At 47.5% G+C, this 27,475-nt stretch overlaps 1 protein-coding gene across 1 annotated transcript in view; it reads right to left on the bottom strand.

The window, feature by feature from the left end:
• Positions 1-440: 440 nt before the first annotated feature.
• Positions 441-27,475, bottom strand: part of C7H4orf50 (chromosome 7 C4orf50 homolog) — a 62,139-nt gene continuing 35,104 nt past the window's right edge. The window contains 6 exon segments of the mRNA XM_068974982.1: positions 441-686; positions 5,084-5,205; positions 6,838-6,886; positions 15,229-15,411; positions 17,543-17,599; positions 25,678-25,839. Coding sequence (XP_068831083.1) covers positions 441-686; positions 5,084-5,205; positions 6,838-6,886; positions 15,229-15,411; positions 17,543-17,599; positions 25,678-25,839 — 819 coding nt within the window.

Raw genomic sequence — 27,475 nt, 5'->3', positions numbered from 1 at the left:
TTGTTTCAGGAGGCTATCCCAGGCACTGGAGGGTGGTGAGCAGCATCTCTGACTTCTACTTGCTAGATGCCAGCAGCAGCTTCCCAGCTGTGACAACAAAAATACTGACATTGTCAAATTTTGCCCTGGGGGTGGGGGTGGGGGATGAGGATCACGCCCAGTGGAGAGCCACTGGGCCGGCCACTTGGTAGGTTTGGGAACAGTCGGTATTCCCTTTGCTGCCTGGATGTTTGCAAAGCTGCGCTCCTAAGAATTTGCAAGTCCAGTTCTCCTGAGCTCTGACAATCACCACAGCTCCTTAAGCCACAGGCAAAGCCACTTGCCACAGAATGAGGGGTTTGATTGCTACCAATTTCTTAAAACGCTCTCTGAAAGTTCTGCTTCAAATTATTTATGGTGTGGAGGAAATGGCCCCCAGAGAGTGCACAGTCCAGTTCTATTTATAACTCCAGTGGTGATTTATTGACCTGGGAAGTGCTGCTGAAGCTTTGCTGAAGCTCTTGGTCCAAAGCCAGGATCTGTGCAGGGCTCAGGAGCTCGGGAGACGGCAGGAGGTCATCGGACTGGAGGCCAGGACAGGACGTTCTGGCTTTTTCTTGCAGACACTGCACAGGGAGCCCTGGTTCCATGGTGACGGAAGCCTGGCATATTTCAGGATCGGCCATCAGCCCCGAGGGCAGGGGAAGCTGGAGGCAAGAGCACAGTGAAATGGTCTCTGATTCTAATGTTCCTAAAAGCCCCTCTGACCCCACATTTTATCCAAGGAAGAGATGGCAATGGTAATGAACATTTACTGAGCACTTTCTGTGCCTGGAAGCTTCTATTACATTTCAGCAAGGCACACGCCATCAGCACTGAGTTATGGATGGAAGCGGAGATGCGGGTGGGGAAGGCTCAAACCCCGGATCCTCTAAAGCCCTGGGAAGACCGTCACTGGTATCTCTGTAGTGATGTCCTCTGTAAATTTTGTGTGTGGTTCACAGTGACAAGAGATGGTGACCTTCTCATTAAAAGGAAGCCAGTGTCCACTGGATGCCAACCTCCTTCTTCCCCTTTTTTGTTTTTTCCTTTAAGCTCAACCATAAAATAATTGTGACATGTGACAAATTTAGTTACTGCCCTTCAAAAAATGACCCCGTTTTGCTTCTAGGTCATTAATCCCCTGGTGTCATTTAGAGTTCATTTTCACTATGGGAAGCTCTTACCCAAAGCTGGCCCAGAGAGACGGCTGGCAATCTATTTTTCTGCAGGGCAGAGAGCTCTGCTCAATGCCTGTTACAACTGAACAGAACCAAGGCTGCGGGCGAAATGCAATGCTGGGGATGGACGAGGTGTGAGCGTGACCTTCTAGAGAAATCACCCAATAGCCCCCTCCCCCTGCCTCATTCTTTTTCCAAATCCACTCAACAAGGCCTCCTATGGGCTTGGTACTATGTACAGTATTGAACAAAGATATTTACATCAGCCATTCTGTCGTTTTGGGATAAACTATCCTGTGGCCTTGAGATCATTCCAGTAAAGGAGATTATCCAGCGGCCTTCTATGGTATGGCGAGAACTCTGAGGAAGGTTGAGGAACACCTGGAAAACCTGGAACCGTAAGAGTATTAAGATGCGCCTGGGTTGGTCTGTTCGTTCGGTTTATGCTCCAACTCTTTCCTCAAAAGCTTGGCTATCGGTTTCTGCCCAGTATCACTGACTGCAGACATTGGACGGTGTTTTCTCACACTGAACTCTAGACTGTAACCTTAACGAGGGCAGGAGGGGCAACTTTCAACCCCCCTAACGAAGGCCCAGCACAATCTGGACGCGTGATGACCGGAGCACCAGCTCGCGAGCCGGGCTGCCCGGGCGGGAACCCCAGCTCTCCAGCCGTGTGACCTGGCTAGCTATCCTCTCTGTGCCACACCTTCACTCGCAGGTGAAGGGGAGCAAATGTTGAGATCTGTTTTGTGGGTTTATAGTGAGTACTGGGGAGAAGGCAATGGCACCCCACTCCAGTGCTCTTGCCTGGAAAATCCCATGGACGGAGGAGCCTGATAGGCTGCAGTCCATGGGGTCACTAAGAGTTGGACATGACTGAGCGACTTCCCTTTCACTTTTCACTTTCATGCACTGGAGAAGGAAATGGCAACCCACTCCAGTGTTCTTGCCTGGAGAATCCCAGGGATGGGGGAGTCTGGTGGGCTGCCGTCTATGGGGTCGCACAGAGTCGGACAGGACTGAAGCGACTTAGCAGCAGCAGCAGCAGCAGCAGTGAGTACTGGATAAGCTGATGTATTGCACAGAGTATGCAGTCAAGAAATGAAGGCAGGACTTCCCTGGGGTTCCAGCGGTCAAGCATTCGCCTGCCAGTGCAGGGGACATGAATTTGATCCCTGGTTTGGGAAGATTCCACATGCCATGGGGCAACAAAGCCTGTGAACCACAACTACTGAGCCCATGCTCTAGAGCTCTATGGGCCGCAACTGCAAACACTGAAACACCCATGCTCTGCAATGAGAAGCCGACACACTGCAATTAGACAGTAGCTCCCGCTCGCCACAGCTAGAGAAAGCTCGAGTGCAGCCACGAAGACCCAGCACAGCCAAAAATAAAGGAACAATAAAGACATAAATGTTAAAAAGAGAAATAGGGGCCGGGGCTCTTTCTCAGGGCTGTTCTCATCAACATCATCATTACGATCTCCTAGACTCCCCTCTCCTTCAGGCTTCAGCCTCGTTTAATTTCTTGCCAGTCCCCCAGTGCTTTAGGATTGCTCTCCCCTCTGTCTTTGCAGTTATCATTCCTTTTGCCTAAAATGTCTTCTACCTGCTTGTGATAAGGTAGGTCTACGATCAAAAGTCAGGTGTAATTTTCCTAGAAAAAGATCAGAGCTGGAAAGATGTTCTCATTATTAGATAATAAGCCTGTTGACAAGTAATTCAAAATGAAAGTCATCAGGCAAAAACAAACAAACAAATTTTAAGGTCAGTCAATAACACAGCTGTCACTTATTGAACACCTCCTGCGTCAGGCAGTATGGTAATTGCATTATGTGCGTGATTTCATTGAATTTCCCCAGAGACCCTGAGAGGGAAATATTGGCTCCATTTGTTAGATTAAAAAAATTAATATAGCATGAAGGCAGGAGAGAAGCCACGGGAAAAAAAAACAATAATCATAGGTTGAAATAAAATGCTAAGAATAAGGTCAGTTTCCTCCTAAGTAATGGTTGCTATTCTTTTTTCTTGAGCATCTCTTATATTCCAGACACATATTCAACTCTGCTTATCTGATTTTATCCTCATATCAACAGTAGGCATCATTATCCCCATTTTAAAGACATAGTAAGTAATCTGCCCAACGTCACACAGAATTACAACTGAGATTTGAACTCAGGCCTATCAGACTTCAAATCTCATAAGTAAAATAGGTTTTCTCTGGGAAAACAGAGTGCTGCTCTGGCTCTGGCTGCATGCTACTAAGTCAGCTTCAGTCACGTCTGACTCTTCGGGACCCCAAGGACTGTAGCCCATCAGGCTCCTCTGTCCATGGTATCCTTACCCTCCTCCAGGGACCTTCTCGACCCAGGGATCGAACCTGGGTTTCTTACGTCTCCTGCACTGGCAGGCAGGTTCTTTACTACTAACTAGTGCCACCTGGGAAGCCCTGACTCTGGTTTGGACATTCTGGACCAAACCTTGAGTAAATGCAACTAGGAAAGCTGGACAAAATGTAACGGAAGATCCACTTGAAAGCATCTGAGAGCCCCAAAGACCATAAGGATCCATGGGACTAAAATTCAAGACAGGAGAGAAACCAAGTGTAGCTGGCCCACATTTGAAGGTTGTATTTCCCCTCCAAGTGAAGGGGGAGCCGGTGTGTGGTGGTGGCAGCTACGAAGTATTAATAGAAAGCTAAGCAGAGCTTTTGACAGCCTCATGGGGTGGGCAGGGGCTAGGGGAAGGCCACTGATAAACATTACAGGCTTTTGCTTAGAATCCTGAAAGGCTGGGCCCTATGAATAAAAGTGACCAAGAAACAAACAAATCTTATAAGTATGAAACTCATCCCTGAATCAGTTCTGGTATGAAGAATGGAAACAGCCCTGTCTGGATGAAGATACTATCAAACGAAATCTCAAAATATGCCTTCACATTTTTTCACAAATGATGTCTAGCACTCAATGAAAAATAACCAGACACAGAACACACAAAAATAACCAGACACAGAACAAAAGAGAAAATTAAAAAATAGAATAAAAAGAGACTATAAGGGAAACCTGGTAGCTCAGCTGGTAAAGAATCCACCTGCAATGCAGGAGACCCTGGTTCGATTCCTGGGTTGGGAAGACCCCCTGCAGGAGGGACAAGCTACTCACTCCAGTGTTCTTGGGCTTCCCTGGTGGCTCAGATGGTAAAGAATCTGCCTGTAATGTGGGAGACCTGGGTTTGATCCCTGGGTTGGAAAGATCCCCTGGAGGAGGGCAAGGCAACACGCGCCAGTATTCTTGCCTGGAGAATCGCATGGACAGAGGAGTCTGGAGGGCTACAGTCCATGGGGTTGCAAAGAGTCAGACATGACTGAGCAACTAAGCGCACACATAAGGGAAACTGGGGCGGGGGGGTAGGAGGGTGTTTTGTGGTCACTTTCTAGTTCCTGACCTGGTGATGGCTTTACGAGCATAAATCGCTTCGCGGCAATCCACTGAGCTGCACACTTCTGAGTTGTGCCCTCTTCTGTATGTGCATCACCTCTGAGCCACCAGGGAAGCCTGTGTTTTCAATAAAACTGTTTCTTTAAGAAATTAAGTGACTGGGACTTCCCTGGTGGTCCAGTGGTTAAGAATCTGCCTTCCAATGCAGGGGACATGGGTTCAATCCCTGGTTGGAAAATTACGAGTCCACGTGACGCTGGGCAACTAAGATGGTGTGCCACAAACACTGACCCTGTGCTCTCTGGAGCCCACTTACCACAACTACAGAGAAGCCCGCATGCTGCAATGAAAGATCCTGCATGCTGCAGCTAAGACCCGAAGTAACTGAAAAATAAGCCAATATTTTTTTTAATTTTTTTTAATTAATTGACTGATGTCTTCTCACCTTCAAAGAATCCAGTTGAGCTGTCCATGCTGGCCACTCAGCCTCAGGAATAGGCTAGGACTCTGAATGCAAAGGTCTCTGCAGGACACTGTCCATTTGGGGATTCAGGAGGCATTTCTGAACTAGAAGAGGATATGCCCACTCAAACCTCAATCCAGAAATCTATTCTAAAAACTAGCAAGTCTCTGAGCCTTTTCATTCTCTTTCATTCCCAGATCCTTCACCCCATGACAAAGTCCCTCTTTTGAAGGGTGCTTTTGAACTCTATGAGTGCCACACCCACACCCCTCTGATGGTACTGCCATGGTCTTCAGGTATCCTCGAAAACTGCCTGCCTGCTTCACCGTCTACTACCTGGCTATAAGCTCCTTCAGCACAAGGACCACCACCTCTGCAAGCCAGCTCATCTTTGTAAACCCTACAACACTGATAGGGGTCTGGCACGCAGCAGCCTTTTGGAAATGCTGAGTGAATAAGTAACTTCATCAATCTGGTACACTTCTTTCTTTCAAGGATGAAGAAGCTGAGCCCAGATAAAGGAGGAGACTTGCACAAACTAGTGGCAGAAGCAGGACCAGCTAGAATTGATGTGCCTCCAACTGTGAAAACAGATGCCAACCCAGACAGAGGTTGGCAGAAGGGGAGGTCCATCCTGAGCAGCTGAAAACTAAAGCCAGGTCTCTCTTCCTATTTGTTGGCACCGTGCAACATACCAGGCACTAACACATCTGAAAAAGATCACATTATCCTCCTTTTAAAGATAAGGGTCCCAGGCTCAGAGAGGTTAATTAACTCATCCAAGATCACACAGCTGGTAAGAACAGAATCTAGTAATAAGAATCTCTAAGCAAGCAGTTATAAAGAGCAGCTCAGTTGCCTAAAGGTAACATTATCCATACTTTCTTCACTTTTATATTGAGCATCTTAAAACAAAATAACCCTAAATACACCCTCAGGAAGCCCCGTCCCCCAGGGCTGACAGTCCACTGCACTGGTAAGCTAAGGCTCAGGGAAATCTTTTCTTTTTAATAATAATAGAACAACAAAATCCCACCCATGTTACCATCTAAGTAACCATTGTTGGCATTTTAGTTTATCTTCTAGCCTAAGCTGCCAGTCACTCACAGATATTCATCTACAGTTATATCAGTGGTGTATATGTTCACTCAGTCATGTCTGACTCTTCGTGACCCCACTGACTGTAGCCCATCAGGCTCCTCTGTCCATGGAATTTCTCAGGCGAGAATACTGGGGTGGGTTGCCAGTCCCTTCTCCAGGAGATCTTCCTGACCCAGGAATCGAACCTGGGTCTCTTGCATTGCAGGTGGATTCTTTTACCACAGAGCCACCAGGGAAGCCCCTCATAGTTAATAAATAAGAGTTAATTAATAATACCAGAGTTTTCCTGAATAGTTTTTCACTGTTATAAATAACCTGCATGTATATGCCTGTCCACTGAGCTTTTCCACACATAGAATTATTTACTCTGGATGAATTTCCAGGAGTGAAACTACAGGGCTGCAGAATTTGGCCATTTGGGTATGGCGGTATTTTTCTAACATGTCCTCCTTAAGAGTGAAATGAAAAGGCAGAGCCAAGCAGGAAAGAGAGTGCAAGACAGCAGGCTCTGGTTTCCTTTAGTCGTCTGCACTTGGCTGTGGGCATTTCCCCACCCTGGCCCACCTGTCAGATTGTCTTGCTGGCCTGGACTGGTCTGAGTATGCAGACTCTTCCTAACTGAAAATCGCACTGACCTCTGACAAATGCCATCATCTCAGACTCGATGTTCAGGTGGTGGCTTGTCTGGAAGAAAAGACATCCCAACAGTTACTCTGCATGACACAGGAGGAAAAGCCTTCCACACTTGACTACAACTGGAAAGATCAGCCCCTGGCCCCTGCAGAAAGTCCATCCTATGGCTGGATCCAGTTTCCCGTGTGTGCTAACATGTAGGCAGGGCCCCCTCCCTCCTCTGCCCAGGACCCCCAGGGGAGTCCAAGGATTTGCTCCCAACGATACAGGTGTAAGGAAAGCTTCTATTTCCTTTATTCAAACTGAATCTCCAAGTGGAGACTGATGAATAGGTTTTAAAAGCTGTTACAAACATAGACAATGTGTTACAAAGCAAATATATCACTTTGTTGACTCACGTCTGTATACTCAAAGGTCTATGGTCTTTCCAGATGTGAGAGTTGGACCATAACGAAGGCTGAGCACCAAAGAATTGATGCTTTTGAACTGTGGTGTTGGAGAAGACTCTTGAGAGTCCCTTGGACTGCAAGGAGATCAAACCAGTCAATCCTAAAGGAAATCAACCCTGAATACTCATTGGAAGGACTGATGCTGAAGCTTAAGCTGCAATATTTTGGCCATTTGATGAGAAGAGCTGACTCACTGAAAAAGACCTTAATGCTGGGAAAGATGGAAGGGAGAAGGAGAAGAGGGTGACATAGGATGACTTGATTGGATGGCATCCCCATTGCAATGGACGTGAACCTGGGCAAAGTCCGGGAGATGATGAGGGACAGGGAGGCCTGGCGTGCTGCAGTCCATGGGGTCACAAAAAGTTGGACATGACTTGGCAACTGGACAACAACAAAAAAGGCCGGGGAGCAGGGCAGGGCGAGGAGGGCAGCCACACGACAGAGTCTCCAGGAGAAATACTCTCTCTGCATGAAGGTCCTTCCGGCCCCTTGTGAGAGCCGATCACTGAGCTGCTCCTGTGACCCCTGACTCAGTACCCAGGAATCCAGGTCAGGCTGGACCCAAGTCCCTGCACCACTCCATGGACCAACTGTCCTCCTCTTCCACACACGTGCACAGACTCTGGAAGAGCTGAAGTGGCAATAGGAACTCAGCTGGTCAGCCTGGCAGCTCCCAATGGGTTCAACAAGAGCAACAGCTGGATCTTCCAGGCAGGTTACAGTTGATTCCAGACCAGCAGCCCAGATCTTGCTTCCTTCTGGGTTTTCCAGTGGGGAAGGGGCCCCGAGTGCAGTGTAGCTGTGATAGCTCCCTTCTCCCATTTCCACTGTGTCCTCCAAGTATCTGCACCAGCCACCTTCCTGCCCAGAGGATCCTGCACTCTCATTCTCTGGTGAACTTCTATGCATACATCAATAACTAACCCAAGTGTCCCCACCTCTATGAAATCTTCCCTGACTCCACTTGGCTGAGTTCAGCCACCTGCCTATCACACAGCCCCTCTATGCTGCACTGGGACACCTGGGCTCTTTGACTATTCCTCTAAATGGATTGACTAATCCAGAGACAAATATACAAGGACATGGATGATGGCCCTACCATCTTCTGATACTAATCCAATCACACGACCACTTACTGGGAGCCCTCTGCACCAGGCACAGCGCCTGTTCTCTCACTGCATTTCCTGCCCTCAGAACACTCCACTTACCTCTCCTAAAACTCTGTGTCTTCGAGGACCATGACCCTTCACGCCCCAGAGCCTTTGCACATGCTGTTCTCCCAGCCTAGAGGGCCTTCACACCATCCATCTAAATCCTTAAAAGCCTAGTTTTGTGTGCTTCCTCCTCCAGGAATTATATTTCCAAATCAGACTCCTTCTCTCTGCTCACTGCTATGCTTCAATTGAATGCTTTTGCTTGCACCTGGGTTTGGAGTTAGTTTTATTAGACACAGATTTCTTGTCTTTGTGTCCAGAGTAGCCTCATAGCCACTAAACTACTTCCACAGGCACTGCATTCAGTACGTGATCAGAGATCGATCTTTCTCCTGCTTCTCGTTTATCCCATCAGCCTGGAGAGGCACAGAGCCAGGCAACCTCAGGTTGAACCTGGCTCTGCCGCTTACTGGTTCCATGGTCCTGGCCAAGTGAGTTGAATTCTCTGAGTCTTGCCCTCTCCATCTGCAGAGTGCTACCATGAAAATGCCCCTTGCAGGGTTTTGTCAGAACCAAATAAGAATAAACATCTACTAAACGTTCCACGCAGAGTAATAGACGGATAAAGCCTCACCCTACACACTCCACTACCCTGCCTCTCTCCCCAGGTAAATTTTTGGGGGGGATATTCTCCATAAAAGGCAGCAGATGAAGAGAAACTAATTGCCTGGATCCTTGGAGGCCCAGTCTTAGGGTCATTGATTTAATGAATTAAGGGAGTTTAGGGCCCTCAGTCTCGCTATTTCTTTCAAGATGAGATTCCATTTCCAAAGGCTCATATATAGATCTTGTTGACCAGTGCCCAGAGGAGAGCAAGATGTTTCCAGGACGTGGAGAATGGAGGAAAAAGCAGGGCAAGAGGAAGTGGAATTAGCAGCTTCCTCCCCTGGTTGCATGTGTCTTTTTAAGGCTGGGGTCTCAACGACCCTCTGGTGTTAGTACACCAAGCCCCTGACCGCCCCCAGTGGAGCAATTTCTGCTTGACCTTATATCCTCTGTGAATATCTTTATGTGATGGCAACATGATGGGCATTTGAGGGGGGGTCTCACAGAGCCCTACAAGAGGTTAGCAACCCCTACCCTGTGCTATCTAGGCCTAAAAAAGCAGGTGACTTCAGGAGGTGAAGAGTGAGCATTGGGCCACAGGGTGGCTATTCTTCAGGGTCTGGGTTTCTTTATCTGCCAAAGGAAACTCCATGCCCATAGAGAGGCCAGGGAACCTCATGTCCCAGAAATAGCAGGGAGCCAGGCAGGGCTAAGACATCCAGTACTCTGATGGATCTTCTGTTTGCTGAGCTGACCCCACCCCCACCCCCACTGGAGCCTGCAGGAGGCTGGGCATGGGCCGGAGGGCACCCTTTCTCCACCACCCCTTGGCACCCAGGCATCTGCCTTCAAAAGTGGATGACACCCGAGCACAAGTAACAAAAATGGTGTTTCCTTCTTAGCTTGGGAATGTCAACAGCCTAGGTCCTGGTGAAATCCAGAAAAAAAGAGATGTCCTGGGGCTCGGGGTCAGGAAAAAAGTTAAGGGGGCCCCTTGAAGGTGCCCAGAGACATGCCCAGTCAAGTCAGTTTGAGGATGGGGTGAGACTGAGAACCCCCATGTCCATTTGAGAGTCCAAGAATGGAAGGAATCTGCCCTCCTCGCACTCCCATCTCAGCTGAATCCAGGGAGGTACCAACACCCTGTGTTCCCAGCTGAAAGACAGCCAATCTGGCCTCGTGGGATTCCCTGCTTCAGGACCAATGCTCGAGAGAACCTACAGAGTTGGGTAAGGGCACCAGGTCAGATGCAGGGCTGACCTGCAGACAGTGGCAGCCTGGACAATGAGGCAGATCAGGAAGATGGCAGCTCTGAGGGCTGGCCGCCCCCATCCCACCCACGTGCTGTCCTGTGCCCTGAATGTCTGTGTCCCCCTGAAAACTCACATGCTGAAATCCTAATCCCCAAGTGAGGGAATTTGGAGATGGGGTCCTGGGGAGGTGATCAGATCATGATGTCAGGGTCCTCTGGCTGGAACCAGTGTTCTTGATAGAAGAGATGTTAGAGAGCCGGCTTCTCTGTCCACCATGCGAGGACACAGTGAGAAGGCAGCCGTCTGCACCCCAGGAAGAGAGCCCCCACCAGAATCCCACCATGTGGCTGATCCCTAGCTTCCAGTCTCCAGGACTGTGAGAAGTAAGATGCTTGCTGTTTAAGCCACCCAGTCTGTGGTATTTTTGTTAAGTGAGCCCAACAGACTAAGACACTTTAGATGCAGCCCCGAGAAAAGGGCCTGGGGCCTGAGCCCACTGAGGCTCAATTTCTATCACCCACCCAACCAAGGCGAGAAGAGGAAGTTGATGGGAGGCAATCACTGACCCTGAGCCATGCTATGGCAGGAGGGGGAGCACCCTCTTCCTGAAAGGGTGGAGCTCAGATGGACCCCAGCTCTGAACCCCAGCCTGCCACCCCTGGGTGTGACCTTGACCAGCTTTGACACTGGGGCTCAGTCTCCTCCTTGACGAGGGGGGATATTGGGAGGATGAAGTGAATAAACCACAGAAAGTGCTGGCTCAGGGCAGGCTCTGTGAGTCTCCCATTATCACTGACTCCCAGGAATAAATGAACAGCAGCCTGTCCATATGGGACAACCCCCTCGTAGCCCATACCCCGCCTTCCCTCAGGAGGCTGTGGTTAACAGGAGCCCACTCCCGAGCGCAGGGCTCCCAGGACCTGCCCTCTCGGCTCTGGCACGTGCCCCCCCTCCAAGTCCGTTAAGTGTTCCCCCAGCCAGTCAGGCAGCCCTCCTGGGCTCTGAGCCCAAGCCCAATGTCCCCACTGGGAATTCCATCTGTGTTCTCTGAAACGAAAATCAGCACCAGTAAAACCCACTTCCTGCCCAGCTGCCAGTGGGAGGAGCTGCCGCCACCACCATGAAGGGTCTCTGTACCCCCAGGGCTCTGCTCGGCTGCCTGGGCCTTGGGTATTTGCGGCCTGAGCCATCTGGCTGCCATGTCCATGGCCTGCCTGTGACTCTGCAGCCCAGTCCAGCCCACAGGCCTGCTGGGATCATCCTCCCAAAGCACAGCAGTCACTGTGCACCTCTTTGGCAGCTCCCCATTCATTGAAGAACGGGGTGCAAACACTCCTGTGGCCAGTCAGGTGCCCGTGACCTCCTGTCCAACCTCTCAGAACTTCTTCACTCGGAAGCCCCCTCATTCCAGCCAGCCTGGAGCCCTTTTTGCTTCTTAAATACATCACGTTTATTTTTCACTGCCTTATATTAATATAGGGCTTCCCTGGAGGCTCAGATGGTAAAGAATCTGCCGGCAATGCAGGAGACCCAAGTTCAAACCCTGGGTCAGGAAGATCCCATAGAGAAAGGAATGGCTACCCACTCCAGCAGCTTGCCTGGGAAATATCATGGACAGAGGGGCCCATTGGGCCACAGTCCCTGGGGTCACATATTAATATTTGCACACAAGGATTGGCCTTGCAGGGACAACAGGGACGGACTCACTGAGGGCCTGGTCTGTACGTGCCAGACCCCTGCTGCTGCCCATATGCCCCAAAGGCCCACACCGCACCCAATACACACTGCCTTTCCACCCTGCAGTGGCCCTGCACAGAAACCCACGGCCAGGTTCAAACCCCAGCTCTGCTTATGCAAATGACTGAACACACAAAAGGCTGAGCTAGACAGCTGCTTGTAGACATGTATCTTTGGGCATAACCTTCTTGAGCCTCAGTTTTCCCATCTGGAAAGGTGGGGGATGATAATAACAGCACCTCCCACACAGGAGGACTCCCTAAGTCAGTTACATAAAGTCCCCATGGTGACACATGTCAGTGTTCCCTCCTAAGGCTTCAGAGTAAGACAGTGGCAGAGCTAAAATCTGAACCCAGGGCTCCTGGATGGCTGAGCCCACCCCCTTGACAACTGCTCACATGAGGACCAAGTTCCTACCTGTGGGACATCCCTGTACAGGGTGTTTCATGAGTTATCTCCAACTTCTTCATGTTCATTCTACCAAGTAGGATGTAATATTCCTATTTTACAGATGAGCAAAGCAAGGCTCAGAGCAATTAAGGCACACACACAGTCTCCATCTTTTCCTTTTTGACACTCGCTGTAATTTATGATTATTTCTCTCCTTGTCTGTGTGCACATTTTGGCCTGATTCATCATTTCTCCCCAGACCCCAGCACCATGCTCAGCTCGTGACAATAGGTGCTCAATAAATATCTGTGAAATGAAATGGCAGGGCCAGGCTTTTGTGGTTTGTGGAGGGGACAGTAAGCTATTCCTCAGATCAAGAAAATGGGGGTGTTCTTGGTGAGCTGTAGCCATGAAATTAAAAGATGCCTGCTCCTTAGAAGAAAAACTATAACCAACCTAGACAGCAGATTAAAAAGCAGAGACATTACTTTACCAACAAAGGTCCGTCTAGTCAAGGTTATGGTTTTTCCAGTAGTCATGTATGGATGTGAGAGTTGGACTACAAAGAAAGCTGAGCATTGAACTGATGCTTTTGGACTGTGGTGTTTGAGAAGACTCTTGAGAGTCCCTTGGACTGCAAAGAGATCCAATCAGTTAATCCTAAAGGAAATCAGTCCTGAATATTCATTGGAAGGACTGATGTTGAAGCTGAAGCTCCACTACTTTGGCCACCTGATGTGAAGAACAGACTCATTGGAAAAGCCCATGATGCTGGGAAAGATTGAAAGTGGGAGCAGAAGGGCACGACAGATGATGAGATGGTTGGATGGCATCACCAACAGGATGGACATGAGTTTGGGTAAGCTCCGGGAGTTGGTGATGGACAGGGAGGCCTGGCATGCTGCAGTCCATGGGGTTGCAAAGAGTCAGACACGACTGAACAACTGAACTGAACTGAATTTGGTGAGCTGATTTGTAAAATAAAGCAAAATGGGTCACAGCAGATTCAAAGTCACCTGAAAAGGAGGGAGTATAAGTTTATGATTGGCCGTGACCTTTCAGAATATCCACAGGGGAGACACCCTGGCCCCTGGGGAGGCCTGTCCAGGCCCAGAAGCACATCCTTCCAGGAAATGAACACATCAGGCTGATGACACCACTAACCCTCTCTGTTTTCATCCCAGGCTCCCAAATGACCTTCTGACTACAAATGTTGATTGACTTACAAACGAGCCAATGAACCATGAACTGGACTTTCCAGATAACGTCACTACAGGGAGCGAACAGGCTGACTGTTTTTCCATCCATCCAATATTTCAGCCTGTGCATAGCTTGATCTTGCATGAGAAATGATTGTTAGTGTTCGGGTTTATACCTCAGACTCTATGAATTTTGGTCAATGTAAGTCAGTCTGTCCGGTCCCAGTGAACAAATCGGGTCTAGTTTCAGAGCCTGCCAGACAGAACAGCCCCTGGGTGGGTGGGAGGGTTCACTGCAATGAGGCCTTCTCAGCCCACAGCCAGCCTCCCTCCCAGGAGACCCCTGGCACATCCAACAGCTTTCTTGGAACTCTGCTTTCAGTCCTGCCTTAACTGAGACATGGGACTGTGCCAGGCCCCTCAAGAAGATGCTGACCTCTCTCTCCACCCCTATTCTGCCTCTGAAGAAGCTTAAAAGCCTCAGGCAGAGGGATGAGCACTGGTCTGGGAGTCAGGGGCTCCAGGTTCAAATTCTGACTCTGAACCAAGTTGCTGTGGCCCTGAGCAGGTCCCTTGGCCTCCTGGTGTTCACATGGCTGTGTGGCAATTTGGATTAGAGGACACCTAAAACCCTAAAGGCTGTAGGGGAAGGAACGGACAGAGAGGATTGGCCTGCAGAGGCTGGGCTGGGAAGGCCATCAGGGAGATGCAGACGTAGGGCTACACTATCAAAAGCAGGCCCTTCTGACTGCAGAGCCCCGGGGAGGTGGTGGAGAACAGGGCTGGCTATATCCATAGCAGCAGCTGGATTTCCCCTTTCCACAATCAGGAACTGAGCTAGTTTGGTAGGGGTGCTGCTAGCTGGTCCCCAGGAATGGGGTTGTGTGCCCGACGAGTGTGTGTATGTGTGTGTGCTGGCGTGTGAGTGAGTCTCCTAACCTCTCTGAGCCTCAGTCTCCTCTTTCATTGACCATTGAAAGAGGAGATTCTCATTCATTTAGTTCGTGACTTCATTCATTCAACAGCTATTCCCTGAGCAGTTCTGTGCCTGGGACTAGAGAGACAGAAATGGTTAGGGAGCAGCTCTGGCCCCAACAGAGAGGCTCATAAAAGTCTTCTAACAGTAGGGGGAAATTCCTCTAACTTGCTGCATGAGTCGTGCCCATGTGCCATGTAGGATTCAAGGCCGGCTCCTGAGCAAGGCCACACCTGAACTGGGCCCTGAAGGACAGACGGGAGGCTGCAGGGCAGACAGGAATCCTGCCAGAGGAAGCGGCAAGTTCTAAGGTCCTGGGGCACCCATGAAAGAAATGTCTGATGAGACAGAACTTGTATGACACTGAATTAAAGTCACGGTTTCTGTGTCTGTCACCCGCACCATGTCATGAGACTTTCTGAGGTTAAGGATAACTGGATCACGTCCGTATGCCAGCTCTGAGCAGAGGCGCTGGCACGGAGGAGCCGTGTTCCAGGCAAGGTCAGCGGACAGAAGGAGGGAGGTCAGGGCAGGTGGATGACAGGGCAGGTCAGGAGGTGGACAGGCAGGTGCATGAGCCCACAGTCCCTACAGGAAGAGGGGCAGGGCAGTCTGTGGGACCCTACCTCTGGGACCCTCGGAGCCAGGAAGGTGGCTGTGTACTCGGCCAGCGCCACATCGTTCACCATGTTCTGCGCCATCTGGGAGAGCAGGTGGCTGTCCGCCCCGTGTCTGCGCAGCTCCTGAAGCAGGTGTGTGATCAGGTGGTTCCTCTCCCAGCACTTGTGGACCAGGGAAGCCAGCTTGGCCTGAAAGGGTGGGAGTGAAGACACAGCTGGTGGGTCCATGGATGCCGGGCTCCTATGGGGATGGGGCGGCTGAGCAGGAGGGGCGGGGCACTGGCTCCAGGTTTTGCTTCCCTCAAACTCCGGGTGGCTCAGCTGGTAAAGAGTCTGCCTGCAATAGGGAAGACCCAGGTTCAATCGCTGGGTTGGAAAATCCCCTGGAGAAGGGAATGGCAACCCACTCCAGTATTCTTGCCGGGAGAATGCCATGGAGGGAGGAGCCTGGCGGGCTACAGTCCACGGGGTTACAAAGAGTCAGACACGACTGAGCGACTAACACACACACACACACACACACACCTGTCTTAGCTCAGCCTCCTTCCGGCCATCCCTCCCTTCACACAGAAGCCAGAGGCAGCTTTGAAAACAACGGGCCACACTACTGCCCATCCCCTTTTGGATGCCTTCTGGATGGGTCTTCAGCCCCTCCACCAACCAGCTATGAGACCAAGCTCCTCTCTACCCCGTGACTTGCTCATCTGTGCAATGGGCACTGTCGCCACACCAAGACAGAAGGAGACGATACAGACAAAGCACGCACACCGGCCAGCCCAGGCAGGTGCCCACGCGGGAAAGGTCGAACCATGCCTCTCCAGCCCCATCACAACGATGACCCTCTTTCTCATGCCTCGTGTTCCAGACACACTGACCCACTCCCCACCCCCGACACCCTAGACTCCTCTGTGGCTCCGACATGTCCTGAGCCCAGGAAAACCTTGTGCAGATCTGTTCAGAGGCCAGCCTGGGCAGTGCCTCCCTGGGCAGGTCCCCCTCATGCTCAGAACTTGGGTCCCTCTGTGCCCAGGCTCCTGGCTCCTACTGTCCCAGGAGTAAATCTTTACATCTGTGGTTCTGTCTCCTCCATAGCCTGGGGGCTCCTTAAGGGCAAGGCTGACACGCTCCTGGATTCCCTGCACTGTCCTCATTCCATGGCTCCGCACAGGAGAGATCTGTTACGTGGATGATGTGAGTGTGTGACCCTCTGGCCATGAAATGACCTCCCGCTTCTGTGCACATTTGGAGGAGCTGTTCCATCGGAGGACATAGTGACCCCTTCCTGCCAGAACTCCCTTCCAAGCCCAGCCCAGAGGGTCGGGGACCCTTGCACATCAGTTTCTAGGCAGTGATGTCCCAGTGCCCAGTACTGCTGGTGCACAGCAAATGACGACAATAACAGAGGAGCAAGACCACCTCCCACTTTCAAGAGCGTTACCGTTTGCACTCTACTTTTCCATCAACGCCGTATTCACTGAGGGTCAGAAGGAGCTGTGAGAGCAGGCCAAAGGGTATCACTATTATTTCAGAGGGGGTGGGATTCGGCAAAGTCAGGAGGGTCTGGGGGCTCAACTATGTCCTTCTAATTCCCAGCCCAGGGCCCCTTCCGGCCCACCTTGCCTAGAGAGTGGGGAAAATGGACAGTCCCTCCAGGCACTTGGCACTGCCCAAGTCCAAGTGCCATGTGTGAGCCTGCACATGTCATCTCACCCAAACTACATCTTCAACTAGCATATTGAACCCTATGAATCCATAATGCCTTATCTGGGAATGTGTCCTCAAGAAATGTCTAGATGTGCAGAGAAAACTTTTCTAAGGAAAAAAAAGTGCAGCATGGTGCCTATGTGGGAAAATGCAAAAGAGACAGGCAGGGAGCGAGAGAGGCAAGGAGACTGGACAGAGGGATTTGAACACCCGCAGGGTCTGGAGGCTTTATGAACTGCAGTCTCCTGCTTTAGATCTGGCAAGAACGGCAGCTTCAAAGGCTGGTAAAGACCCACGTGGCACAGACATACCTACGCAGGTAGAGTAGGGTCTCAGACACATGTAAAATACACTAAAATAAAATACATGAAGATGCTAGATTCAGAAGGGAACCTGGGGTGCTGTGTTTCTCTTTCTTCTTCTTTCCAGTGTTTTTATACAACAGACATGCACTAGTTCCTAATGGGAAAAATATCGGGTTGGCCAAAAAGTTCGCTTGGATTGTTCCATAACATTTTACAGGAAAATCCGAACAAACTTTTTGGCCAATCCAGTACTAGGCTCTCTTTTTCTGTTTTGAAAGAGGCATTTCATGCTGATTTCACACATGTATTACCTTCAAAGGCGTCACAGCCAAATTCACTTCATGGTGCTTTTTCTGAAGTTCATCAAGCTGAAAGAGAACCAAGATTTTTGATAACACTGAGTGGTGGGTTCCACAGCTTGCTGCGTGTACAGGCAAGCTGTGCTCAGAGAGCTTGGCTCTCATCTCTTTTCCCCCAGTAGTTGGTGGTGAGAACACAGGCCTTTCCCATCAGCTGCTCGACCAGAACAGAGGAGGAAGGATTCTCTGAGCACCAGAGTATGAGCTCTGCCACACCGCAGGTGCCGAAACCATTCTATTGCCTCTTCCTTCAGGAAGCAGGGCTTCCTAGGTAGCTCAGTGGTAAAGAAATGGCCTGTCAATGCAGGAGCTGCAGGAGACACGGGTTCTATCACTAGGTCAGGAAGATCCCCTGGGGGAGGAAATGACAACCTATCTGTTATTCTTGCCTGGAAAATCCCACGGACAGAGGAGCCTGGCATGCTACAGTTCATGGGGTTGAAGAGTCTGACACGGCTGAGCATGCAAGCACGCAAACAGAAAGAAGGATTTCCCCATTCCCCATGCAGAGGCTGCCAGAGTTTTTTGGTGCAATGTCAAACCTATAGGTTTCCTAGACAGATGTCCTGAGTCCTGTGACTTTGCGAAAGTCAAGTCTTTCTGTGCCTCAGTTTTCTCATCTGTAAAGTAGGGGCAATGTTGTTGTTGTTTAGTCACTAAGTCGTGTTGCACTCTTTGCGACCCCATGGACACTAGCTTGCTAGGCTCCTCTTGTCCATGGGATTCCCCAGGCAAGAATACTGGAGTGGGTTGCCATTTCCTTCCTTAGGGCATATTCCTGACTGAGGGATCAAACCAGTGTCTTCTGTGTGACAGGTGGATTTTCTACTACTGTGCCACCTGGGAAGCCCAGGGGTAATATTACTGTCCACCTAATGGGGAAGATTGGATGAGGATTCTACGAATCGATTCCTGTAAAGCGCTTAGAACAAGGACTGTTATCTGGCCAACATTCAATGAATATAAACCATTATTATTCTCTGAGGCAGGCACATGTATGAAACCACCTTGGGTCATCCAGCCTAGCCCAGTGCCCAGCTGAATACCACTGAGTGATCCTCACTGATGCTCGGCAGAGTAGAATTGTGCAGCCAAGTCCTGCCTGAAATTCCTGACCTACAAAATCATAAGCTACAATAAGATGGGTGTTCCGGGAATCCTTCTCACACACTCTCTGATTTTCTCTGTAATCACTACAAGAAAGCTAGGTGGATAAAAGTCCTCTTTCCTCTCCCCCAAGCTCTTCTGACCTCTAATACTATTTTCAATCCTGCATACCCATAATCAGAAGCCATATGTGTGTATACACACAGATGAAACTATATCATACAAAATGCTTTACATCTTGTTCTTACAGCTTGCTGTTGTCATTTAATATAAAATCAGGGGTGTCTATTCTACCTTAATACATACAAACCAATCATATTTTTAAAAATCTTGCATATTATTTAATCATGAGATTGGAACAAAATTATTTAACCAATTCTTTGTTTATGAACATTTATATTGTTTCTATTTCTTTGCTTTAAAAATAAGACTTTAATGAACATTTCCATATATCTATTTTAGCACACTTCTCTGAATATATCTAAAGATTAAAATGCCAACTCCAAGCAGACTGTCTTCTATTCAAAATGCACACCATAATATTTGCAGGCTTGGATGAAATCTTCTCTCTACTTCAGTGTAAGAAATAGCATGAATATATTGCTGTGAGCCATTCCCTTCTCTTCCCATGGAGAAGGGAATGGCAACCCATTCCAGTATTCTAGCCTGAAGAATTTCATGGATAGAGCAGCCTAGTGGGCTACAGTCCATGGGGGTCGCAAACAGTCAGACGCAACTGAGCGACTAACGTGTATACTGGGTCATTTGCAATTAAAAAACAAATGAGAAGTAAAAAGACAACAAAATGGGAGAAAACGCCCATCCTATAGTTAATAAGAAACCTGTATCTATAATATATAAAAACTCTCACAACTCAACAACAAAAAAGAAACTATCCAATTACAAAATTGAGGGAGGGAGGATCTGAATGGACATTTCTCCAAAGAAGACACATGAATTGCACATAAATACATGAAAAGATGCTCAAGGTTATTAGCCATTAAGGAAATGCAAGTCAAAACCACAATGACATAGCACCTCACACCCACTAGGACGATTAGCAACTAAAAGACAGACAGAAGCAAATGTTGGTGAGAATGTGAAGTTGGGACCTTCATCCATCACTAGTGGGAATGTAAAATGAAGCTATCAGAGACAGATCTGACAGTAACTGTGATTAAAACACTTAATAATTATATTACAAGACTTTCATCAGAGAACTGGAAGCTATCCAAAAGTAACCAAACAGAAATTCGAAGACTCCAAAATACCATGCCTGAAATGAAGAACTAAAATAATGAGTTTAACAGCAAATTTGATCACCTAAAGAGTATTATCGGAGAAGGCAATGGCACCCCACTCCAATACTCTTGCCTGGAAAATCCCATGGATGGAGGAGCCTGGTAGGCTGCAGTCCATGGGGTCACGAAGAGTCGGACACGACTGAGTGACTTCACTTTCACTTTTCACTTTCATGCATTGGAGAAGGAAATGGCAACCCACTCCAGTGTTCTTGCCTGGAGAATCCCAGGGACGGGGGAGCCTGGTGGGCTGCTGTCTATGGGGTCGCACAGAGTCGGACACAACTGAAGTGACTTAGCAGCAGCAGCAGCAGCAGCAGCAGCAGCAAAGAGTATTATATAACTGAAAGATGGATAATAAAGAAATATCCAAACTGAAGCAGAGAGAGACAAAAAAGAATGAAAGTAATTGAAAAAAAAAAAAGACTTAAACACATATTGGATATGGTAAAAAAAAAAAAAAGTTCTAACTTGTACAATTGGAGCTACATTTTTCACACATCAGTGACAGACAGGACAAAAACGTCAGCTTACCTCCCACATTGGTCGAGGGCACAATCAAAAATATCCCCCCATGAATGGCTTTGACTGTGGAAGTGGGTGCCAGCATTTTATGGAAAGCAAATTTGCAATATATATTTAGGATGAGCACTATTTCTTCTCTTTGAACCAGTAATCCCACTTCTCTGAACTACTGTAAAAAAAAAAAAATGATATATGTGCTAAGTTGCTTCAGTTGTGTCCAACTCTCTGCAACCCAATGGACCTTAACCCACCAGGCTCCTCTGTCCAACAGATTCTCCAGTCAAGAATACTGGAGTGAGTTGCCATGCCCCTTTCCAGGGAATCTTCCCAACCCAGGGATTGAACCCATGTCTCTTAGGTCTCCCACACTGGCAGGCAGGTTCTTTACCATTAGTGCCACCTGGGAAGCCCCCTTTTCCTCATAAACATACTTGAATATGTAAGAAACTCCCCCTGACCCCCTACTTCGTTTTCTTTAAACATTACACCCGTTTGAAGGATCTTAGTTCCCTGATCAGGGAAGGAACCTGGGTCCCCTAAAAGTGATATATAAATTAATGGAAATAACTATAGATCCAACAGTAGGGGCACAGAAATCACAAACACCCTATAGATTACTGCACAGTCCAAAAAATAAAGGACAAAAAGGCTATGAAGCAATATGGATAGAGGACATAAAACTCCATGTATAGTGTATTCGATTATACAAAGAATGCATTAAAAGGAGTCAGAAATCACATCAAAATGTTGATAGTATATTTTCATTCATCAGTTTGTAAAAAAAATATATAAAGTGTGATATGATTCAGGGTGACCAGTTGTGGGCAAACAATTGCACTCATTCCTGGTGAGAGTATAAATGACATAACCATTTTGGAGGGCTATTTGCCATTATCGATCAAAGTCAATATAGCCTTTGACACAGTAATTCTTTCACTAAGATTTTAGCTTTTGCATATGTTGCAGAAACATACTCTAAGATAGATGTATAAAAATGCTTGTAGAACAAAGTAACAGAAACAATTTAGATTTCCTTAAACAAAGATTCCATTAAGGAGGTTATGGTTTGGCCTCTGGAAAAATGATATGCAAGAGTTTAAAATACTGTAGTTCAATTTGCATGTATTGATTTGAAAATATCACCAAAATTTTTTATTAAATGATAATATCAAGATACAGAATATTTCTGTATGGTATGATTTCAGTACATGAAAACTCAGCAGTAGCCACAGGACTGGAAAAGGTCAGTTTTCATTCCATCCCAAAGAAAGGCAATGCCAAAGAATGTTCAAATTACCACACAATTGCACTCATCTCACACACTAGCAAAGTAAAGCTCAAAATTCTCCAAGCCAGGCTTCAACAGTTCGTGAACTGTGAAATTCCATATGTTCAAGCTGGATTTAGAAAAGGCTGAGGAACCAGAGATCAAATTGCCAACATCCACTGGATCATCCAAAAAGCAAGAAAGTTCCACAAAAACATCTACTTCTGTTTTATTGATTATGCCAAAGCCTTTGACTGTGTGGATCACAACAAACTGTGGAAAATTCTTCAAGAGATGGGAATACAAGACTACCAGACCTGCCTCCTGAGAAATCGATATGCAGGTCAGGAAGCAACAGTTAGAACTGGACATGGAACAACAGACTGGTTCCAAATTGGGAAAGGAGTACGTCAAGCTGTATATTGTCACCCTTATTTAACTTATATGCAGAGTACATCATGAGAAATGCTGGGCTGGAGGAAGCACAAGCTGGAATCAAGACTGCCGGGAGATATATCAATAACCTCAGATATGCAGATAACACCACCCTTAAGGCAGAAAGTGAAGAGGAACTAAAAAGCCTCTTGATGAAAGTGAAGAGGAGAGTGAAAAAGTTGGCTTAAAGCTCAACATTCAGAAAACGAAGATCATGGCATCTGGTCCCATCACTTCATGGCAAATAGATGGGCAAACAGTGGAAGCAGTGGCAGACTCTTTTTGGGGGGGGTCCCAAATCACTGCAGATGGTGACTGCAGCCATGAAATTAAAAGACGCTTACTCCTTGGAAGGAAAGGTATGATCAACCTAGATAGCATATTCAAAAGCAGAGACATTACTTTGCTGACTAAGGTCCGTCTAGTCAAGGCTATGGTTTTTCCAGTAGTCATGTATGGATGTGAGAGTTGGACTGTGAAGAAGGCTGAGCGCAGAAGAATTGATGCTTTTGAACTGTGGTGTTGGAGAAGACTCTTGAGAGTCCCTTGGACTGCAAGGAGATCCAACCAGTCCATTCTGAAGGAGATCAGCCCTGGGTGTTCTTTGGAAGGAATGATGGTAAAGCTGAAACTCCAGAACTTTGGCCACCTCATGCGAAGAGTTGACTCATTGGAAAAGACTCTGATGCTGGGAGGGATTGAGGGCAGGAGGAGAAGGGGAGGACAGAGGATGAGATGGCTGGATAGCATCACGGACTTGATGGACGTGAATCTGAGTGAACTCCGGGAGTTGGTGATGGACGGGGAGGCCTGGCATGCTGTGATTCATGGGGTCACAAAGAGTCAGACATGACTGAGAGACTGAACTGAACTGATGCAGATGACACCACCCTTATGGCAGAAAGCAAAGAACTAAAGAGCCTCTTGATGAAAGTGAAAGAGGAGAGTGAAAAAGTTGGATTAAAACTCAACATTCAGAAAACTAAGATCATGGCATCTGGTCCCATCACTTCATGGCAAATAGATGGGGAAACAGTGGAAACAGTGACAGACTTTATTATTTTGGGCTCCAAAATCACTGCAGATGGTGACTGCAGCCATGAAATTAAAAGACGCTAGCTCCTTGGAAGAAAAGTTATGACCAACCTAGACAGCATATTAAAAAGCAGAGATATTACTTTGCCAACAAAGGTCCGTCTAGTCAAAGCTATGGCTTTTCCAGTGGTCATGTATGGAAGCGAGAGTTGGACTATAAAGAAAAGCTGAGTGCCGAAGAATTGATGCTTTTGAACTGTGGTGTTGGAGAAGATTCTTGAGAGTCCCTTGGATTGCAAGAAGATCCAACCAGTCCATCCTAAAGGAAATCAGTCCTGAATATTCACTGGACAGGCTGATGCCGAAGCTGAAACTCCAATATTTTGGCCACCTCATGGGAAGAGCTGACTCACTGGAAAACATCCTGATGCTAGGAAAGATTGAAGGTGGGAGGAGAAGGGGATGACAGAGGATGGGATGGTTGGATGGCATCATTGACTCGATGGACATGAGTTTGAGTAGGCTTTGGGAGTTGGTGACAGACAGGGTGGCCTAGTGTGCTACAGTCCATGGGGTCGCAAAGAGTCAGACATGACTGAGCAACTAAAATGAACTGAACTGAACTGAGGCACACAAATAAGTACTGAAATGTGGGTACATAGGATTGAAAAAATAGAAGTCAGAGAGGTTGGGGTTGAGGGGGAGAAAGGACCATATTGTTCTGCCTTTTTAAAATATTGAGATAATTTTAGGTTTATTACAGTTTTTTTCCTTTTTTATTTTTCTTAATGGAGGATAATTGCTTTACAATATTGTGTTGGCCTCTGTTATGTACAATTAAAAAAAAATACAGAGAGATCTCTTGCATATTTTGCCTGCTTTCCTCTAACGGGGAGGAAAGTTTTCTGTAAAACTATAGTATATTACAAGCAGGTATTGATGTGGATACAATGTACCATTCTTTTTTAAAATTTATTTTATTGAAGTATAGTTGATTTACAATTTTGGGTTTCTGTTGTACAGCAAAGTGACTGTTACACCTATGCTGCTGCTGCTGCTAAGTCGCTTCAGTCATGTCTGATTCTGTGAGACCCCGTAGATGGCAGCCCACCAGGCTCCCCTGTCCCTGAGATTCTCCAGGCAAGAACACTGGAGCGGGTTGCCATTTCCTTCTCCAACGCATGAAAGTGAGAAGTGAAAGTGAAGTCGCTCAGTCATGCCCAACTCTTCGCGACCCCATGGACTGCAGCCCACCAGGCTCCTCCATCCACGGGATTTTCCAGGCAAGAGTACTGGAGTGGGGTGCCGTTGCCTTCTCCGGTTATACGTATATTATGTTCTTTTTCATATTCTTTTCCATCATGATTTATCACAGGATATTGAGAGTAGTTCCTTGTACAGTACAGGGCTTCCCAAGTGGCCCGGTGGTAAAGAATCCACCTGCAATGCAGGAGACACAGGTTTGATCCCTGGGCCAGGAAGATCCCCTGGAGGAGGAGAAAATGGCAACCCACTCCAGCATTCTTGCCTGGAAAATTCCAAGGACAGAAGAGCCTGGTGTACTACGGTCCATGAGGTTGCAAAAAGTCAGACAAGACTGGGCGACTGAGCAACATACACGCTATACTGTAGGACCTTGCTGTTTGTCCATTCTATATATAATGGTTTGCCTCTGCTAATCCCAAGGCACCATTCTTACTTGGATCTCTCTAGCGTGTGTGCATGACTATATGTGTGTGTGTGTGACTGTAAGTGTGTGTGTGTGTCCCAAGTTATGAACAATTTTACCACCTACCCAAGCTTGTGTCTCCACCCCCGCAGACACAACACCAAACCGCTCTAACGACTGCTCTTGTTGCTCCTTTGTAGTCACACCCACTTCCCTCCTACAGAGAAAAGACTTCTATTTATGTACCATTTGACTTTTTTGTTTTGTTTTTTGAATGTTGAGTTTTTTTTTTAATTGGAGGTTAATTACTTTACAATATTGTATTGGTTTTGCCATACATCAACATGAATCCGCCACAGGATGGGGAACACGTGTATACCATTTGACTTTTTAAAAAGCCATATACATGTATTCCTGGAGGAGAGCTGGCATCCCACTCCAGGCTTCTTGCCTGGAGAATCCCATGGACAGAGGAGCCTGGTCCATGGGGTCACAAAGAATCGGACACGACTGAAGTGACTTATGTACACACACATTTCTTATTTTTAGATCCAGTAGAGGTTACCCAGATGGAGGAATTACAAGCCTTGTTTTTCTTTCCTACACTGCTCTGTACTTTCAAAATCTAATAAATGCTTGCAAACTGCTAGAAATGTCCAGTGAGCTCTTAATTCGTCTACTTTCTAGTCTTGCCGGAGTGAGGGAACGTTAGTTTACAGGCTGGAAAGGAAGTGTGGGCCCGGCCTACCTTGCCTTTGAGATGCTCCGCTTCCTCGCGAGAGGCCTGCAGCTCGCGGTGCGCAGACCCCTGGCCTTGGAGCTGGTACTGCAGGGTCAGTACTTGGTGATGGAGTCGTCTGACGCACAGTCTGAGGTCCTCCTCGGAGGCTGAGGCCTCCTGGTCCTGGAGCTGAGGAATAGGAGTCGAATGCAATTCTTAGGTTATCTTCCAAGTAATGTGCCTTGTGACAGACAGTACCTGTTTTCCTTCTTGTGTTCCTGCTTGTATGTTTCTCATAGTCCACAGATTTTATAAAACAAAGTAATAGAAATCACCCCAAACACTATTAGTCAGCATAAACATCATTCCCACCCATTTATTTTCTTATATTTCCAGTCCTTCGTCACCGACTCAATGGACATGAGTCTGAGCAAGCTCCGGGAGTTGGTGATGGACAGGGGAGCCTGGCGTGCTGCAGTCCATGGGGTCGCAAAGAGTCAGACACGACTGAGTGACTGAACTGAACCCATGTACACATACGTGTGAGCAGCCTTGCTGAGTTTCTTGAGTAGGGGAGTTGGGGAAGGTCCAGGGAATCACAAAATAACATTCTAGAGTGTTATTTCTTAAGCTCATTTTGGCATATGAAAAATACGCACATGGCACGGCATCCCGGAGTTTGTTTTAATAGACGCCCATCACCATTGTACTGAAACACAGTATGATGACTGAAATTTAGTGTTCACGTCCAATTATGAGATGCTTATTACACTAAAGTTTCATATATTCCTAAGAAAGAGAAGATGTTGCATTTTCCTTAAGTACTTTTCTTAAATCAGTACAAAACATCCTCTGACTCTTCTTGGGTCAAACCTGAGCAGGTTTCATATGAACATCAAGTAAGGAATTTCTGGGAGTGCAGAAAGTGAGAAGGGAGAGGCTGATTTTTCACCTTGAGATATGTGGTCAAATAGTGGTGATGCTACTGCCCCCAATGGTTCTGGACTCTAAATTTTTATTTTGTAATAATTTATATAAATACATACACATAGGCAGGCTTATATGTGTGTATATATGTGTATACACACACACGTACACAGAGGGCTTCCCTGATGGCTCAGTGGGTAGAGAATCTGTTCTGCCTTCAACACAGGAAACACAAGAGGCACAGGTTCGATCCCTGGGTCGGGAAGATCCCCTGGAGGAAGGCATGGCAGCCCACTCGAGGATTCTTGCCTGGAGAACCCCATGGACAGAGGGGCCTGGAGGGCTGCAGTCCACAGGGACTCAGAGTCAGATATGACTGAAGCAACTGAGCGTGCACACACACACACACACATATGTAGCCACATATTTTTTCTATATAACATTTATATGCCACATATATCTTTTGTATCCTGCTTTTCTCCCTTAATATCATGTCATGGGCATTTTCCCATATCATTAAATAATGTCTGAGACCCTGTTGTTAGTTTCTATACGGCATCCTGTGGTATGCCGAATACTCAGATTATTCTAATATTTTGCTGCTGTAATTGGCGCTGTGACAGAAAGCCTTATCTGACACAGCTCTCATTCTTCCCCTAAGGTCATCAGAGGGTGACTTTCTGTATCAAGGGCCTGAGCATCATTAAGCTCTTGATTCATGCTACTAAGGTGGCCTTGGGAGGGAGCAGTCCTGCTAATAATGAAAGCTCCAACTGCAATGAGTCAGGGGCCCCAGAAACCTGAGACGTCTCACACAACCTTGCTCATGGTCCCAGCTGTCTGCTTTCATTGGAAGCAGCCTCCCTGGGAACTGAAAGTCCACAATACATCTCTTCCA

This window comes from Capricornis sumatraensis, chromosome 7 (assembly GCF_032405125.1).
Source record: "Capricornis sumatraensis isolate serow.1 chromosome 7, serow.2, whole genome shotgun sequence".
Classification (NCBI taxonomy): domain Eukaryota; kingdom Metazoa; phylum Chordata; class Mammalia; order Artiodactyla; family Bovidae; genus Capricornis; species Capricornis sumatraensis.
This window is presented reverse-complemented; position numbering and strand designations above follow the sequence as displayed.